At 38.6% G+C, this 16,410-nt stretch overlaps 3 protein-coding genes across 4 annotated transcripts; 2 read left to right on the top strand and 1 right to left on the bottom strand.

Annotated features, from left to right (window-relative positions):
- The first annotated feature begins 570 nt into the window (after window positions 1–570).
- LOC129794253 (multiple inositol polyphosphate phosphatase 1-like) lies at window positions 571–3,849 on the top strand. Its single transcript, XM_055835017.1, has 3 exons — window positions 571–1,903; window positions 2,982–3,209; window positions 3,282–3,849. Exons 1-3 carry the CDS (start codon window positions 1,262–1,264, stop codon window positions 3,675–3,677), a joined length of 1,266 nt encoding a protein of 421 aa, XP_055690992.1. The 5' UTR covers window positions 571–1,261; the 3' UTR covers window positions 3,678–3,849.
- LOC129794254 (mitochondrial carrier homolog 2) lies at window positions 3,702–5,306 on the bottom strand. Of its 2 annotated transcripts, none has more exons than XM_055835018.1 (6): window positions 5,032–5,306; window positions 4,877–4,961; window positions 4,584–4,806; window positions 4,139–4,525; window positions 3,876–4,070; window positions 3,702–3,798 (listed from the first exon to the last, which is right to left on the bottom strand). In XM_055835018.1, exons 1-5 carry the CDS (start codon window positions 5,170–5,172, stop codon window positions 3,878–3,880), a joined length of 1,029 nt encoding a protein of 342 aa, XP_055690993.1. In that variant the 5' UTR covers window positions 5,173–5,306; the 3' UTR covers window positions 3,702–3,798; window positions 3,876–3,877. The 2 variants fall into 2 exon arrangements, with proteins under 2 accessions (XP_055690993.1, XP_055690994.1); XM_055835019.1 differs by having other exon boundaries at window positions 3,702–3,819; window positions 5,032–5,305.
- A 3,616-nt stretch (window positions 5,307–8,922) lies between these two features.
- Window positions 8,923–16,295, top strand: LOC129794251 (trafficking protein particle complex subunit 8). The gene is made up of 6 exons (XM_055835013.1): window positions 8,923–9,390; window positions 9,464–10,831; window positions 12,093–13,476; window positions 13,955–14,593; window positions 15,809–15,931; window positions 16,096–16,295. The coding sequence occupies exons 1-6, from the start codon at window positions 9,060–9,062 to the stop codon at window positions 16,178–16,180; spliced, it is 3,930 nt and encodes a 1,309-aa protein (XP_055690988.1). The 5' UTR covers window positions 8,923–9,059; the 3' UTR covers window positions 16,181–16,295.
- Window positions 16,296–16,410: the final 115 nt, after the last annotated feature.

The raw sequence follows: 16,410 nt of genomic DNA, 5'->3' as shown, positions 1-16,410 counted from the left end.
CACGGAATTTTGGGGTCATTGCGGGCAGTTTGTGATGCTGCTGATCCACAGAGAGATTATCATTTTAATTTCACTCTCAAGAACGCACAGCTATGTGCAGTCAATGGAACATTTGAGACATTTTTTCCACACGCTTTCACGGGCAGTGATGCAAAAAAATCAAATGAAAAATTCTAAATTAATTAATTCACTTTTATTCAAAAGGAAAATAAATGTTTTGAGTTTAAAGAACAATAATTTTGTGATTTTTATCTGTATGAAGGGGATTTAGCCGATTTAGCGCATGAGTTGGAAAGCTCTACGTTCTCAATTTGTGGATTAAGAAAATATTTTAGCTTTGCTGAATGATTCTGAGAAGGAAATTGTTTGAATTCTTGAGATTTCAGGCATTTTTAGAATTTAACCTGCGAGAGAAATCATTGAGAAGCTTTTCTAAAGAATTTATGGTGGAAAATTCGTCATAAAGTCGTTAAAAATCTTTGTTTAAATTGATTAATTGTTTTTAATTTCTTGATTTTCCTAAAGGACGTTATGCGCAATATATGGAAAATTCGTTGAGGTACCATTCAATTTTTTTTTCGCAATCAAATTTTTTATTTTCAAAGAAAATTTCCCGGCTTTTCCTGAGCTTTTCAATGAGTCATTTTTATGAAGTAAAAAATATAAAATTTGATCTGAAAATTCTGAACCGGATATATGAAAAATTCACCTTAAAAATTAGGCAAGAAATTTTAATTAAAAACTTATTTTTAAAGAAAGTTTAAGGATTTATTTAAAAAAAAAAACTTTAAATATTTATTCCTGTAAAATTCAATCATTCCTGATCAATTTGTTAAGTTTCCTCATTTGTTGAAAGCTCCTAAAAAAAATAATTAAACTCATGATAATTATTTTCAACCACATGAATTTAAATTAAACTCCAAAAGAGATAATTTTCCCCTCATAAAATCTCAACTTCATAAAAGCAAATTCAGTTTAACTAACTCTCCTCCATCCATGTCGTGTCTCTTCACACATTCATAAAATTCATTCCACACAGAGTAATTAAATCTTTTGTGGGGGCATCGTGAGTAAACATCCAGGAACACTGCAGTGATTGTTTAGTGGAGAATAAAATTGAAAATCACCAACAAGACGCCCCATTCCCACCCCTTTTCTTTTTGGGGAAAATTCTATTAAAGTTACCAGCTGGAGTGTGTTGGAAAAACCAATTGGTGTGTAATTAATTTTCATTGATCCTCCTTACATTAAATGCGGTGAAATGAATTTCCCTGCCTGCCTTATCCTCGTCAATCTCCTCTGGTTGATGGGCAAAGTGACCCCGGCTGTGATTGTGGAAGCACCCACAACGGGGGATTATTGCTTCACAACTGACCCAATTCGAGAGCAAGTTAGGAGATTTTTCTCAAAAACTGCCTATCAATTCATACGTGGGCATGAAAACATCATCCCCGACAGTGATTGCCTCCCTGAGAGATTCTGGCTTCTCTCCCGCCATGGCACACGATTAACTCCCGCCAAAGATACAAAAATCCTGCGAGAGAAGCTCCCAGAAATTCAAAAAGAAATTCTCGAAAATTATGCTCGTGATCCTAAAAACTCCGAACTCTGTGCTGAGGATCTCCACCTCCTGGAAGCCTGGAAGTGGGATACAAACGTCACAGAGGATCAATCTGAGTACCTCTCGCAGCAGGGATGGGAAGACTTGAGGGGGATAGCAAAGTATTTTCAGCAGCAATTCCCTCAACGATTCCCCAGGAAGTATTCTGAAGAAAAATTCTTCTTTCGACACACAAATAAACAGAGAACCGAAGCAAGTTTTCAGGCTTTTGCTGAAGGACTTTTTGGATCCTATGCGAATGTTAAAACTGCCCCAATTCCAGACAAGGATACTCTTCTCAGGGTTTGTACATTTTAAGCATTTAAATCTTTTTTTTAGAAAAACTCGTTAAGAAAAGTTTGTTGGTAAATGGTTTGGTAAATAAGGTAGTGCTTAGTAAATTCTCGTTGGATAAAAGTCTTGGTAAAATCGGTAAAATATCGAAAACTTTAATCAAAACCGAAGCAAAAAATCGGATTAGGAATTTTAAAATAAATAAAAACTACAAAAATATTGCAAATTAATCTTTTCATTGCAAACACTTTTTAAACTCAAAATAAAATTGGTAAATTTTTTGAATGACGTAAGAATTAGTAAATCTCATTAATTTCTATTGATTATTGGTATTTATTTAGATCGCTTTAAGTGATTTTTAGTGAAATGAGGATTAAATTTTGACCAATATTTGGTAAAATCCGTATACATTAATATATTATTTAACAAGTTTAGATAATTAAGTGGGTAAAGTGTAAAAATTCTTTTACTAACAATTGAAATAAAAAAAATTTACCGATAAGTGAAACCAATAATTTAAAACTAATTAAATTATTAAGATTGTTACGCATTTACGCATTTACCAATTTTTAACAAAATATCCATTTTTTATACAATTCGTAATTACCAATAAATGTTTAGAACAGTTTTAAAAAAATCGTGTTTGGAATTTGTTTTTTTTTCCCTTATTCACCGACTATTAAACTATTTAAACATTTACCATTTTTATTTGATCAATTTTTAGATCTTTCAGAAATTGGTAAATTAGTAATTTTACCAGTAGTTGGTACATTGACAATCAATTATCAGTATTGATAAAAATAAAGTAATAAGTTTTAATGTAAAATATTAACCATTTACCAATTTTTTTGGTCAATTTTTTAATCTTTTAGGATTGGTAAGTTAGTAAATATTACCAGTATTTAGTAAATTGATAATCAATCATTAGCATTTTGATAAAAATAAATTATATTTTTACTAGAATATGGCTAATTGAAAACAATTTACCAAAATTTACCAACATTTACGATTTACCAAAAATTACCATTTTACCATTTACCAAGAAAATTTCAAAATTTTAATAATTTTTTATTCGTTTTCCTTCCAGCCCTATGATTTCTCCGAGGAATGGCAAGAGCAGAAGAAGGAAATTTACCAAGAAGGATCAGAATACATGAAATTCCGGAAGAGTCCTGAATTCCTAAATGTTCTCGCGAGTGTGTCAAAGAGGGGAGGATACCGAGATGTCCAAGCGGCTGAAAAGGTCGAATTGATCTTCAAAGCTTGTACTTACGAGCAGGCATGGAGGATTCATGAGCCAAGTTCCTGGTGTTCGGTAAAATAGTCCGGAAACTTTCCTTAAAAATATTTTAAAAATATATTTTGAAACCTTTTCATTCACTTGCAGCTCTTCACACCGGATGATGTAAAAGTCCTTGAGTATCTGCACGATCTTGAGGAATACTATCTATCTGGGAGTGGATCAGAACTCAACAAACTTCTCCCTTTGGAACTACTTGATAACTTCCTGAATCACTTTATTAACGAGTCTGAACCGCGAGTTGTGGCTTTCTTTGCTCATTCAACAATCATTGAACTCTTTCTCACCACAATGGGTCTGGCGGAGGATGAAATGGACCTCAGGGCGGATAATTATGAAGAAATGAAAAATCGCAAGTGGCGGACGAGCCTTCTTGCTCCATTTGCCGGAAATCTCGCCGTTGTTGGCTTCACCTGCAAGCCCCAAAGTAAAAATCATCTAATGTTCATTCTCAATGAGAAAGTTCTGAGTGTTGTGAATTAGAGAGAGAAGAGAAAAAGAAGTTAATTGATCACTTGGCAAAAATGCTAATATTCAATAATTCTGACTTTACAAAGAAAACAGGAGAAGAGAATTCGTTGAAAATTCATGTCGCCGAGTGGCCCTGAAAGGGAAATAAAAAGACCTAAATAATGAATAATTCCAGAAATGGGAATTTGGGAGTTTTTTCCGTCTTCTTACTTCTATTTGTATTTGGTGACTGTGGGCAGCGGTGCAAAGGTCATTGGGAAATTTTTGTTGATGACTTCGGGTGTACGGTAGTAGCGCCAGAAGAGAGAGCTGCCCCTCTTTAGTTCTCCAGTGCAGTTGAGGTGTTGCCAGCATTCGCGCCAATGGCTGTAGATTGGCATATGCGGTGGCCTTCCGGCAGCGAGGCTACAAATTCAGGGAGATTCTCTTAATTGAATTTCTGCTCAAGAGAACCGCGAAAAGGGGAAACTCACCTGGCTCCCGTGAGGGACATACACACAGAGACAACTTGGAAGGGGTAGAAGATGGTGCTGTAGACGAAATTGGTGAAAATCGGGACGAGTTTGCGCGAATCCTTGTCCGAGACAAAGTGTTTGTTGACAAAGTAGGCCGTGGTGCTGGCCAGCACGAGGCAGGTAATGTCACCCACGAGTCGCGGTACGAGACCAGAGAAGAATCCAAGGAGCCCGTGATCGTGGTAGATCTCCTTCATGGATGCCCAAATGGAGGAGTAGATGGTCTCCCGGCCGACAAATTGCGCCATCATCCGTATCGATATCACCTGGAATGGTTGCGCAATCAAGATGGTTGAGGTGTGGATTATTATATCCCTCTTCAGCTTCCTCTGAAACACCCTCCTCCTGCAAAGGAAATCCCTTCATTGCAGCAACAAAACAATGATCCCCTCATCACACTCACTCTCTCTCCTCGATCACCCCACTATCCTCAATGCGACCAATTTGGTATCCATCGGAGTCTGAAGCCACCTCATCGTCATAATCGGAGCTTTCCTTCTCTTCCACGCAGCCAAAATGCTTGGCAATCCTTTCGCTTCCCAATGTGCTAACAACAGTCCCAACAAGTCTCGGTGCGAGACCCCTGAAGCATCCACTGTACCCATCAACACCCCTAATGTACTTCACTGCAAAGAGAAACCGCAATGAGAATGAATCCTCTTCACCCAGAATCTCCCTCCAAAGGACGAGACTCACCGTACTGAAAGATATTGGGCAGGACCATAGTGTCATAGCCCAAAATACTCCGGACAGGACGTGGAGCCACGGGTTCATAGCCAATCTGCAAAGAAACCAAAAGATCAACTCACACACCTGAAGAAATCACTGAATCCTTGACTTGGGGGCGCTACCTGAATGAGAACTTTGGCATATTCAAAGGGATGCAGCGCCGACTGCAGACCAAGTCGAAGCCCAAAACGAATCCATTCATTTAACTCATTCTGCTGCTCCTTGATCGACGACATGTTCAGTGGTTCCGATAGCCTGGGCATTTCTTCTGCGTTTCCTTTACAATATCTCCTTCTTATCCCACAAATCCACACACTGACGCAACCCGGAGAAAAAATACAAGAAAATTTTATTTTATCACCAAACGCCGATAACCACAAAATCGCATTTACCCAGTAAAAAGTTTCTCCGACACGACATTCACGTGACGTTCATTCCAATTGTACTGTGAAACATATTTGGATGTTTTTCCGGGAAAATATTCCGGATAGTTTGGGTTTTAATTTGGAATAGTATTGAACGGCAAGTCATTTAATTGAATTTATTAGTGAGAATTCAGGCTAATTTGCACGGAAAAAAAAGTTGTACGGTACAGAAATTGACATACAGTGCCGAGAAAAATAATAGGACCACCAATATAGGTTTTAAATGTACCCCTGACTTCAATCGTCAATATCTCAGGCTATGGGGGACAGATTTTGAGAAGTGGCATAGATTCGGAAAGCTACATTCATCCCCTTTCCAAAGATGGTAGATTTTTGAAAATCGGTCCATCCGTTCAGTTTTGGTAGATGATTGAACAGAAAGTGGCATTTTTGGTATGGGTCTACTTGAACGACTGTCAAAAATCAGCCCCTCAACCGATTTTGATCACCCCGGCAGTTTTGGACAGGGGAAGAATGTAGCTTTCAGAGGTTTTTGAAATTTTGAAAATCGGACATCTAGATAAAAAGTTAGACGGGTTTTTGAGAGTGGTCCTATTTCAATAATTTGAGGGTAAAATTACACAAAGTTCATAACAAGTTTTTGTAAATTTTTATTTTTTTTAAGTGTTTATTTGAATTTACTTGAGTAAAGTAAAAAGGCTTATAGCTTGCGAAAATAATTTTTTCCTAAAAAAAAATAAAAATTTGTTATGAAACTTTGTGTAAATTAGGAAGCATTTTCACCCTTAAATTATTGAAATAGGACCACTCTCAAAAACCCGTCTAACTTTTTATCTAGATGTCCGATTTTCAAAATTTCAAAAAACTCTGAAAGCTACATTCTTCCCCTGTCCAAAACTGCCGGGGTGATCAAAATCGGTTGAGGGGCTGATTTTTGACAGTCGTTCAAGTAGACCCATACCAAAAATGCCACTTTCTGTTCAATCATCTACCAAAACTGAACGGATGGACCGATTTTCAAAAATCTACCATCTTTGGAAAGGGGATGAATGTAGCTTTCCGAATCTATGCCACTTCTCAAAATCTGTCCCCCATAGCCTGAGATATTGACGATTGAAGTCAGGGGTACATTTGAAACCTATATTGGTGGTCCTATTATTTTTCTCGACACTGTATATCCAAGCCAGAAATTCTTATATGTCTCTGCCACGCATAATTTGTACTCGAGCCAGTTATAGCTCCAGTCTCGGCTACAAAAGAATTTTAACTGCCTCACAAATTTTGTCATTTTTTTTCTAATACACACATAAACATGGGCAAACATAAATCACAGGGAAAACTGTGAGATTTTCCGACCAATCATGAGATGTTACTGTAAATTGGTCCACAGGAAAATTGCACTTCTTCAGAGAAAGTCAACAACACCATCCCATAACCTAATTTTTGAATGTTTTGATTTTTCTCTAAAATTTCTGAGCTAGAAAGGATGTTATGCTCAATACAAGGGCGAAGTACCTAATTGAAGGAAACGCAGAAAACAATTTTAACCCACCCAGTCTTGTAGGGAATCAAAAAAGGATAAAGAATCGCCAAAAATATTCACCTTTTTCCACTGGGGTCACAACGAAAAAAGACAATAAAGTTTTGTAAAAATTCAAAAAAATTGGCCGCCATTCGCCATTTTGTTCATTTCAATGCATGAATCATATGTTTCAATGCTTCGTCATGAGCTTGTCGATGACAGTTTGACATTTCATTTATTTTTTTTTGGGAGAAAATAAAAAAATTGCGTATTTTTTAGTTTAATTATCGTGGTAAATGTGCTTTACGTGTTGTTCGAGAGTGATTTTTATATCTGAATACCTGAAGGATGAGTTCCCGCACAGCTTGTGACCGTCTCAGCGAGCACATCTCTCGTTACAAAACAAAGCAATTCAAAAACAATGGTCGTGGATCGTCTTGAAGATGACTTTTTCACGAATTGAGAGATCCTCTGCGCTGGAATCCTTTGCGTTTCACACCACCACGACGGACAAGACGATGGATTGCTGGTTTTGTGATTCCCTGGATGTTGTCACGCAAAACCTTACGATGTTTCTTGGCACCACCTTTCCCAAGACCTTTTCCACGACCAATGATGTGCTCGCTGAGACGGTCACAAACTGTGCGGGAATTCATCCTTCAGGTATTCAGACATAAAAATCACTCTTGAACAACACGTAAAACACATTTACCACGATAATTAAATTAAAAAATACGCAATTTTTTTTATTTTCTCCCAAAAAAAAAATAAATGAAATGTCAAACTGTCATCGACAAGCTCATGACGAAGCATTGAAACATATGATTCATGCATTGAAATGAACAAAATGGCGAATGGCGGCCAATTTTTTTGAATTTTTACAAAACTTTATTGTCTTTTTTCGTTGTGACCCCAGTGGAAAAAGGTGAATATTTTTGGCGATTCTTTATCCTTTTTTGATTCCCTACAAGACTGTGTAGGTTAAAATTGTTTTCTGCGTTTCCTTCAATTAGGTACTTCGCCCTTGTATTGTGCATAACATCCTTTCAAATGCCTGGGAGAGACATAATTCATTTCTACCCTGGACATTATTATATTCTAACGCCAAATAGCTGGGAGAAATATTTTTTGTGTCTACCTTGGCTATTTCTTTTTTTCCGTGTGGTCAACTTATCTTTAATCTACGACATTCAAGATTGATTACTGAATTTCCTTTCGCGTTCTTTGGGTCAAACGTAAACTCAAACGTAAAATATTATATTTTCCGGAATTTTTATAAATTTAGTTATTTTTTTACAGGTAAAAATGTGTTTAATTAATGTAAATAAGCCCAAATGAGACATTATAATTGAGGAATGTCTTCTAATAGCGTTCATAAAATAAAAATCGTGATGAAAAGATGGAAAATTTCAATTTTAACTTTATTTTTTGTAAAAAGAGTCGATCGAATTCAAAGTTTCTTTTCATCCTCTTGAGATGAAAATTATTATATTAATTTTCTTCTTGCATCAGATGAATTTAATCATGAAACTTCATTCATCCGGATCTTTGAAGTATTTCCAGATTCAATATAATAAGTTTAAGTTTTTGTGTCTCAAAATAAATTAAACAAGTTGCCTTTCTAGTCTCTCCTGCTCAATTGAGTTTATTTACTGCTTTATCTACATTTCCCAAGGACCTTATTTTTTTTAATAATCTTAATTTATTGTAAAAGACTTTATTTCCATATTTCTAACTATGTCGAAATAAAACTTAAAATTAAAATATTTCAAACTTTTCAAGATGGCGAAAGGCAATTTCAGACGTTTCATACATTTTTTTCTCTTCCTGAAGCAATTGAATCAATTGGAACATGCATGACTGGCCTGACTGACTAATACTCTTATTATATCTTTTGCAATCTGTTTAATAAAATTTTGTCATGATCTGATTATTTATTAAAATTGGCCAATTTGTCCAGCATTCGTTCTACAGCGATGTAATTTTAAAAATTAAAAAAGAAAATCAATTTTTTGTTCTTTTATCCTATTGTATACGAATTGCTGGAAATAAGGGGGTGTATCGTAGAACAATCCGCGGGAGTATCGTAAGACAGATATTGTGCGTTTGCGTTGTGTGGGTGTAATGAATCCCAAAGAAATGTCAGAATGATGTGCAAGAGAAAATAAATCAAAGGATTTTCTAGGACTCGTAAATTAGGGACTTACGGTGTGTGATTTAGTGTAAACATACAGCCAGGACCATGATCCATCTCACGTCGCAGAATCTGTCCACGAAGGACATCATCCAGACCGTCTTTTCGCCACTCATTGGGGCGACGTGCAGCCCACAGGCGGAGGAGATGTGCCAGAAGAACAATTTAACATTCGCGGAGATGCTTCAGCCCTTCTGTCGCCTCACCACGGATGCCTCCTTTCGTGATTCCTCCGGGACGAGTGTCTCCCTCAAGGGTATTCGCCTCAATGTCTGCGATGTGGCCTGGCGACCGCCTCAAACGGTACTCGCGCGGAAGATGCTAAATGATGCTGTGACCAATGTTCAGTGCGACAAAACACGAGCAATTAGTGTGGATGGTGAGCCGCCCCCCTCCTGCAGGATCAGCTTAATGGGGGAAGTCATTTAAATAAATTCTCTTTGTAATTTCAGAAGCCACAACCTTTGACATTCCATTCTCGGAGCCTTGGTACGAGCAGTGGCGCGAGACCTTCCTCACCGTTCAATTCCCCGCAGATCACGAGTTCACGCGGCACTTCCTCAGCTGCCTCATTGTGCTGTCGAGCTCTGATCCCAACCCACTAGATTCAGCCAATCAGCTCACGCGCAAAGTGCAAATGATGCAGAACGTGACGCCCCCAAAACTACCCAAATGGTTCACGCAGGATCCCCTAAATTGCTACATTATGCTGCACGATGGCTGCTCGGGGGACATTACGAAGGCCCAGCAGGCATTTGAGTCACTAAAGATGACCTACGGGGAGAATAAGTGCTTCCTGTTGCAGATTAATTCACTCCAGGGCACTCCTGGGGAATGCCCGGATCCCTGGCTGAGGTATTTGAAGCGCCACGCACGGGCTGATCCGAATGTGACTGAGAATGATAGTAGTAGTACCCCGAAGTCACCGCAAGACAGCGGGGTGTCCATGACGATGCAGATGAGCACGCTGGAAACACCCCCATCGGGGATTCTTATTGGGGAAGTTGTGCATCACCCACTGAGCCCCCTTCAGGAGCACGCGGGAGACATATCGGCCATGTCCACGAGCACGGAGAGCTTGACGTCGCAGCCTATTAATCCGAATGTGTGGGCCGGGGAGGAGCATGTGGATGTTCCGCATGGGATGTGCTTAGCAGCCAGCGATATGGAGAATCTGCGGCATCTCATTCAGGACTACACACTGCGAGCTCTCATTCCGTACATTGAAAAGCTCGTCTATGCACTGAATGAGTCCATAACAACGAAGAAGGGAGTCAGCCGGTCCCTCCTGACGGCCACGAAGCGTTGGTTTGTCACAAATAAACCCGGAACGGGGAATGCCACGCAAAACGCTGTGGTGTACACGAATGAATCGACGGAGCTGCAGACACGGAAGATTGGGGATCTCTACTTCATGTTCGGGCACTACGGGTCAGCCTTCCAGGCGTATCATCAGGCTAAGAGGGATTTCAATGCGGACTCCGCGTGGCAGTACTACGCGGGGGCGCTTGAAATGGCCGCTTTGGCTGCTTTTATGCAGGGAGTGGCCAGCCGGAAGACGTACGATTACATGGAGGAGGCCATTGTGACGTACCTCAACATTTGCAAACTCCCGCAGTTCGCCACACGAGCCACAATCCTCAGTGTTGAATGCCTCAAAGTGGGCCGACTCTACGGCGAGGCGGCTAAACAGCTCATCCGGATGACAAGTGAGGATTCAGATCTACGTTCGGGGCTCCTGCTGGAACAGGCTGCTTATGCTTTCCTCAGCTCACAGCCGCCACTCTTCCGCAAATATGCATTCCACGCTGTCCTTGCGGGTGAGTGAAGCTCCTATTGGGCTGTCCAATATTTATCCGGATTTCTAACCTAACATTTTTTTCCCATTACATTCAATGGGGATGAATGAGACAGAAAATCAAAATTTACTGAATTTATGTGAATATCTTAGGTTAGAAATAGGATAAACCAATACTTTGGCTGATCCTGGCCAATCCTGGTCAATTCAATTTTGCAGGCAAGATCAACACTTAGTTGGTATACCACAATCGTGGCCAACACCAAGTATCGTAATTGTCGGAAAAAACCGACCATCTCAGATCGGTCTCAAACTTGGTATGAGCACGTTTGCCAGTTGCCCAAACTTTGCCTTATATTTCAAGAACGGTAACAGATAGAGACTTCCGGTTTGAAGTTTTCTATAGAAATTCGGGTGTATATTTTCATTTTTTCGCATTTTCAAAATCCAATATGGCCGCCGTCTGCCATTTTAAACTACCGTCAACCACTTCTCTTATAGCTAGAGGTCTGAAATTTAAGTATGTTGTAAAGCTCAGTGAGACATTTTCTTCGATAATTCATACTTGAAAATCGGGCAAGCCGTTTAGCAAATATGGCGGCCTAAAGCAAAAAGAGTTTTTTCGATATAACTCGAGAACGACTTGACCGATTTTGACCAACTCAAGCTCAAATGAAAGGTTTCAAGAAGCCCTACAACTCTCTAGAACATTTCAAGTTCTAAAAATGACCGCAAGAGGCGCTAAAATCAAAAACAAAAATTGCCTAACTTTAGGGGGCAATATCTCCGAACATCTGTTATCGTTTTCCTTTAAATTTTGATATGTTGTAGCCTGACTCATAATCTTTTACCAGCCCGAAAATGAAGAAATTCTATGCCGCCGTTTAGAAGATATAGCCATTTGAAAAATTCTTGAATTTGAAAAAGTCTAATAGTCATATCTCCTGTTCTGCTTATCCGATTTTTCTCAACTTGGTATCAAATTAAAGATTTTGCAATTCTCTACAACTTTCTAGAACATTGGAAACTTCTATAACCTTTACTTGAGGACAAAAAGTGCAAAAAACTGTTTTTGTAAAAACAAAAATCCGCCATTTTGTGTTTTAGGCCTTTCCAAACAAGAAATTTCAACAAGTTTTGATGAATTTTACAAAAAAAAATCAACGTTGCCTACTAATACTGCTCACAAATTAAATTACAACGCATAGACTGACCCATCAGCGTTGTGGTATACCAACTCTAATAACTGGACGCGTTATGATTGACTTTTATTTTCTTTCCAGGCCATCGATACTCCAAGGCGGGGCAGCGAAAGCACGCCTTCCGGTGCTACAAGCAGGCTCATCAGGTATTTGAGAATCGTGGCTGGAGCTTAGCTGAGGATCACATTCAGTACACAATTGGGAGGCAGGCGATCTCCCTGAAGAAGCCCGAAGAAGCCAGTGTGCCCCTTTCGCATCTGCTGCGCCCGTCGAGCCTTCAGAGTTCCGTGCAGCAGGCTGTCTTCCTGCGTGAATACATCCAGACACATCGTGCCCTCCAGGCGAGTCAGGAGAATGGGAATCTCCTCAGTATCTCCCTGCCGCGCATTGTGCAGGATCGTACGCGCCTGCTCGTGACTTCCCAGCCACCCGTGACAATCCCCAATATGCTTCCGGCAACGAATCTCACGATCAACACGAGGCTGGAGCATGAAGCTGTGTGGGTGAAGCTGGAGGAGATGGCGGCGCAAATGGCCTCGAAGAAGCCCATAATGATTTTCAAGCCAACACGGAGTCTCTTCACGCACGAAACGGACAACACAACGCATCCGCTGGCCATTCACGGGGAACCCATTGAGATTAGTGTTACCTTCGAGAATACCATCAAGATTCCCATTGTTTTCAGCGACATCCACCTCCTGTGGCGCTTCAAGCGCAGCGATACGGGTGAGGAGATGTCCAATGGGCACCTCTTCCGGGGCCTAATTGACGGGGAAGCAGATCGCACGGGGATGGAGGGAGTTATCTCGGCCAATGTCATCAGCACCGTGAACATCAATGAGCACGAATACAAGACAATTCTCTTCAAAGTTACCCCCAAAGTTACCGGGATGCTCCATGTGACGGGAATTATTGGGCAATTATCCGCTGTGACGGATCCAACATGCCTCTGGGGGAAGATGGACTTTGAACGCATCCCCATCCGAGCGAAAGATCCCCCTGTTGGGGATAAAGCTCCGGAATTTGATAAACGTCTCGATATTCAGGTACTCGATCCAGCTCCAGCGCTCTGTGTGAGCTTCGGGGAGATGCCACAGGAAGTTCTGGCGGGAGAAATAATCCCCGTAACGGTGCAGATGACAAATTGTGGCGCCACAGCACTGACGGATATCTACATGTCCGTGGAGGCGCCACGATGGTTCCTCGTGAGTCCCGAACGGGCTGAATTGCCGCTGTCTGTGCTGCGGAATTATCGTGATTTAAGCAATGAGAACTTGAGCAGGGATCGTGAGGCAAGGAAGCAGCATGTCTTCCGGGTGTATGGCATTGCGGATGATGGGAAACCCCTGCAGCCGAGTGAGACGAAGGCAGCAACCTTCTGGATACAGATACCCCACCGGAAGGGTTCCGTAGACCTAAAGGCACTCATCTACTACAACATGCCTCCGGATTATTCCAAATTGAAGTGAGTTTCAAGCTCAAGAATTAAGCAACTTGAATAAACTTTCCTTCCCAGAACGATTTGATGTGCTTCCCGGAAAGTGCCAGAAGTGCCTGGAGGTTGTACGTTCTTTCTTCCCATTGCATCAGGAAGTTTCTAATGGATCTTAGGAAGTTCCTTTTCAACACCCGGCTGATCCTTGATTACATTTAGGGGCTCAAATCTGTCCATTTAGGAAATCTTTGTTGCAATTGCGTGAAGCATTTTTATAGACAGAGATTTTAACCCCTAAATGACATCAAGGATCAGCCGGGTGTTGAAAAGGAACTTCCTAAGATCCCTTAGAAACTTCCTGATGCAATGGGCAGGATGACTACACAACCTCCAGGCACTTATTGCACTTTCCGGGAAGCACATCAAACCATTCCGGGAAGATAAATTTATTCAAAAAGTGTACAAACTTAAAGCCTGATTCCCCTTAATCCCTCAATCTCTCCCACAGATACCGCGTCCTTCGTCACGTGTGGAACTTCAACGTCAACGAATCCCTGCTCCTGGAGGCGAATTGCAATGTAACGTACGGCCGGGAAAGGCAACTTGGGGTGGATATGTCGATAAAGAACTTGAATCAAGTGCATCATCCTGTGATGACGGAGGTCTACCTTCATGATCTACATCTGTACAGTCCGGAGAATAGGTTGAATGCGAAGAAAATTGTCTGGGCTGAGAGTCCCGGACAGAGGAGTTTAGTGCATGAGAATGGGGGGCTGAAATCAACGGAACTCGTTTCCTTTCGGTGCTCCCTTGATGCCCACAAGGCTGCTGTGGCGACAAATCAAACTCCAGAGCGTTTCATTGAGGTGCAACTGTCAAAGGTCACGCTGAAGGCAACAAAGGCCGAGGAGGTGAAGAGATTGCCGTCTGTGCAGAAGGTGGGGAGCTTCCTCATGAAGGAGGAGACAAAGTACATTAAGGTGATGGGCAGTAGTGGTACCAGTGAGGAATTCAATCAGATTGTCGCAAATGCCGATCGACACATGACCCTAGGGGTGACCTGGAGTGCCCAGATTAGTGACAATGGAGCCAATAGACGGACAGCAGCGGGTCAGCATTTTGTACAGCTCAGGCATCTCTATGAGAGGTTTGTTGGAATTTATTATTATTTTTTTAATTCCTATATTAATTTTTATTTAAAATTTATTTTCAAATTCTCTTTAAGTTCTCTTTTTTTAATTCCTTAGATTTTTAAATTTTTTTAAAGATTGTTCTGATTTTTTTATGTTCTGAATTTCATTAAAAAAAATATCTCATCAAATAATTCTTTAAGATATTTTTTTCAATATTAAAGTTTCTTTTTTATTTCCTTTAAAATTCTCTTTTTTTTTAATTTTCAAATTTTTTCTGATTTTTTATGTTCTGAAATTTATTAAGAATCTCTCATTAAACAATTCTTTAAAATATTTTTTTTATATTAAAGTTTTTTTTTTTTAATTCTTTTCAAAAATTTTTTAAAATCTTTTTTAATTTCTTTTTTTTTTAAATTTCTATTGAAGTTATTGAAATTGTAGAAAATCTTTTTATTTTAATTTTATTGATTTTTCTAATTTTTTATGTCCAGAATTTCCTTAAAATCCTCTCATCTAAAAAGTCTTTAAAATATTTTTTAAATTTTAAAGTTTTTTGGAAGTTAATATAAATTCTTTTAAATCACAGTTGGATATCCTTCTCTTATTTAAGATACATCTAAAATTTAGTTTTAACTCTTTTTCAATTTTTTTAAATTCCTTATTTAACTTTTTTCAATTGATTTAAATATTTATTTTTATTTAAAAGGCTCATTTTTTTAAAATTTAAGGTTCAACAAATTTTTCTTATGAATAATACTTTAAATTACATATATTTAATTTCTTTTAAAATAGATACCTAATAAAAATCCTTTGTGAATTTTAAGGAAAAGATACTTTTTCTTTTTTCTTTCGTATTAAAATTTCCTTTAAAAATTAATCTTTAAAATTTCACCTCAAAATCATATTTATTTTTAAAGTTAAATTGATTTTTAATTTAAATGGAAATGCTTTTGAAACATTTTTTTTTTAAGTTTGTGTAATAAACTCCTTAAAAATCTTTAAAAATATCCTTAAAATTTCATTTTTTTAATTTTTTTTCTAACTCTTAAATTCTTTCAAGTTAGCTTCTAAGATTTCTTTTAAATCCAATTAAAAATTATTGCAAGTTTTAAAGAAAATGTAGTTCTCAAAAAAAATCTTAAAAACATTTTACTTTTGAATATTTTATAATTAATTTTTTATTTAACATTTTATGGTTCTTTTTTTTTTAAATAAAATTCTTTTTCCAGTGGATTCTGCCCCCCTCGTGAAAGGATTCACAAAACATCGTTCACTAGTCACGAAGATATTTGTAGTATATTTGACTTTCCGCGTGAGGAGTCCAATGCACTGCAGGAGGATCATCAGAGTGTGTAAGTTGTCCTTAAATTCCGTAATCTTTCCTTAACATTTCACTTCGTTTCTTAATTCTCTTTAAAAATAACCAAAAAAACCAAAGTTTTCTTTTGCGAAATGTGTCTTGGCTAAATGTTCTAAATGTACTAATTTTTATATTTTTTTCTTGTTCCTTTTGCAGCAATATAGCAAAGAGAACTCTTCTAGATGCTGACTTCAGAATAGTAGATGCCGTGGATGAGGGGAATGCCGAGAAAACCAATTGACACTAATATCAATCGATAGTTTTGTTTATTTTACAAATTATTAGGAAGCAAATTATCAAGAAAATGTTAAATAAAACAAAGGAAAACGTTATAAATTATTTTATAGAAAGCAAAATTTATTTATTTCTTTTCAAATCTTTAAATTTATTTTCTGTACAGCTATGCATTTCCACACCGTTTGACCGATCGCGATGAAATTTAGTACAGAGACTACTGATACCAGGCGGTTT

This window comes from Lutzomyia longipalpis, chromosome 3 (genome assembly GCF_024334085.1).
Source record: "Lutzomyia longipalpis isolate SR_M1_2022 chromosome 3, ASM2433408v1".
In the NCBI taxonomy this organism is placed as follows: Eukaryota; Metazoa; Arthropoda; class Insecta; order Diptera; family Psychodidae; genus Lutzomyia; species Lutzomyia longipalpis.
This window is presented reverse-complemented; position numbering and strand designations above follow the sequence as displayed.

Bases quoted from the DNA above. Each gene is read 5' to 3' on its own strand.
- LOC129794253 (XM_055835017.1), top strand. From the start codon at position 1,262: ATGAATTTCCCTGCCTGCCTTATCCTCGTCAATCTCCTCTGGTTGATG. The intron at 1,904-2,981 runs GTTTGTACATTT...TTTTCCTTCCAG, and splicing joins ACAAGGATACTCTTCTCAGG to CCCTATGATTTCTCCGAGGA. The intron at 3,210-3,281 runs GTAAAATAGTCC...ATTCACTTGCAG, and splicing joins AGCCAAGTTCCTGGTGTTCG to CTCTTCACACCGGATGATGT.
- LOC129794254 (XM_055835018.1), bottom strand. From the start codon at position 5,172: ATGCCCAGGCTATCGGAACCACTGAACATGTCGTCGATCAAGGAGCAG. The intron at 4,962-5,031 runs GTAGCGCCCCCA...GTTTCTTTGCAG, and splicing joins ATGCCAAAGTTCTCATTCAG to ATTGGCTATGAACCCGTGGC. The intron at 4,807-4,876 runs GTGAGTCTCGTC...TTCTCTTTGCAG, and splicing joins GCCCAATATCTTTCAGTACG to TGAAGTACATTAGGGGTGTT.
- LOC129794251 (XM_055835013.1), top strand. From the start codon at position 9,060: ATGATCCATCTCACGTCGCAGAATCTGTCCACGAAGGACATCATCCAG. The intron at 13,477-13,954 runs GTGAGTTTCAAG...TCTCTCCCACAG, and splicing joins CCGGATTATTCCAAATTGAA to ATACCGCGTCCTTCGTCACG. The intron at 15,932-16,095 runs GTAAGTTGTCCT...TTCCTTTTGCAG, and splicing joins CAGGAGGATCATCAGAGTGT to CAATATAGCAAAGAGAACTC.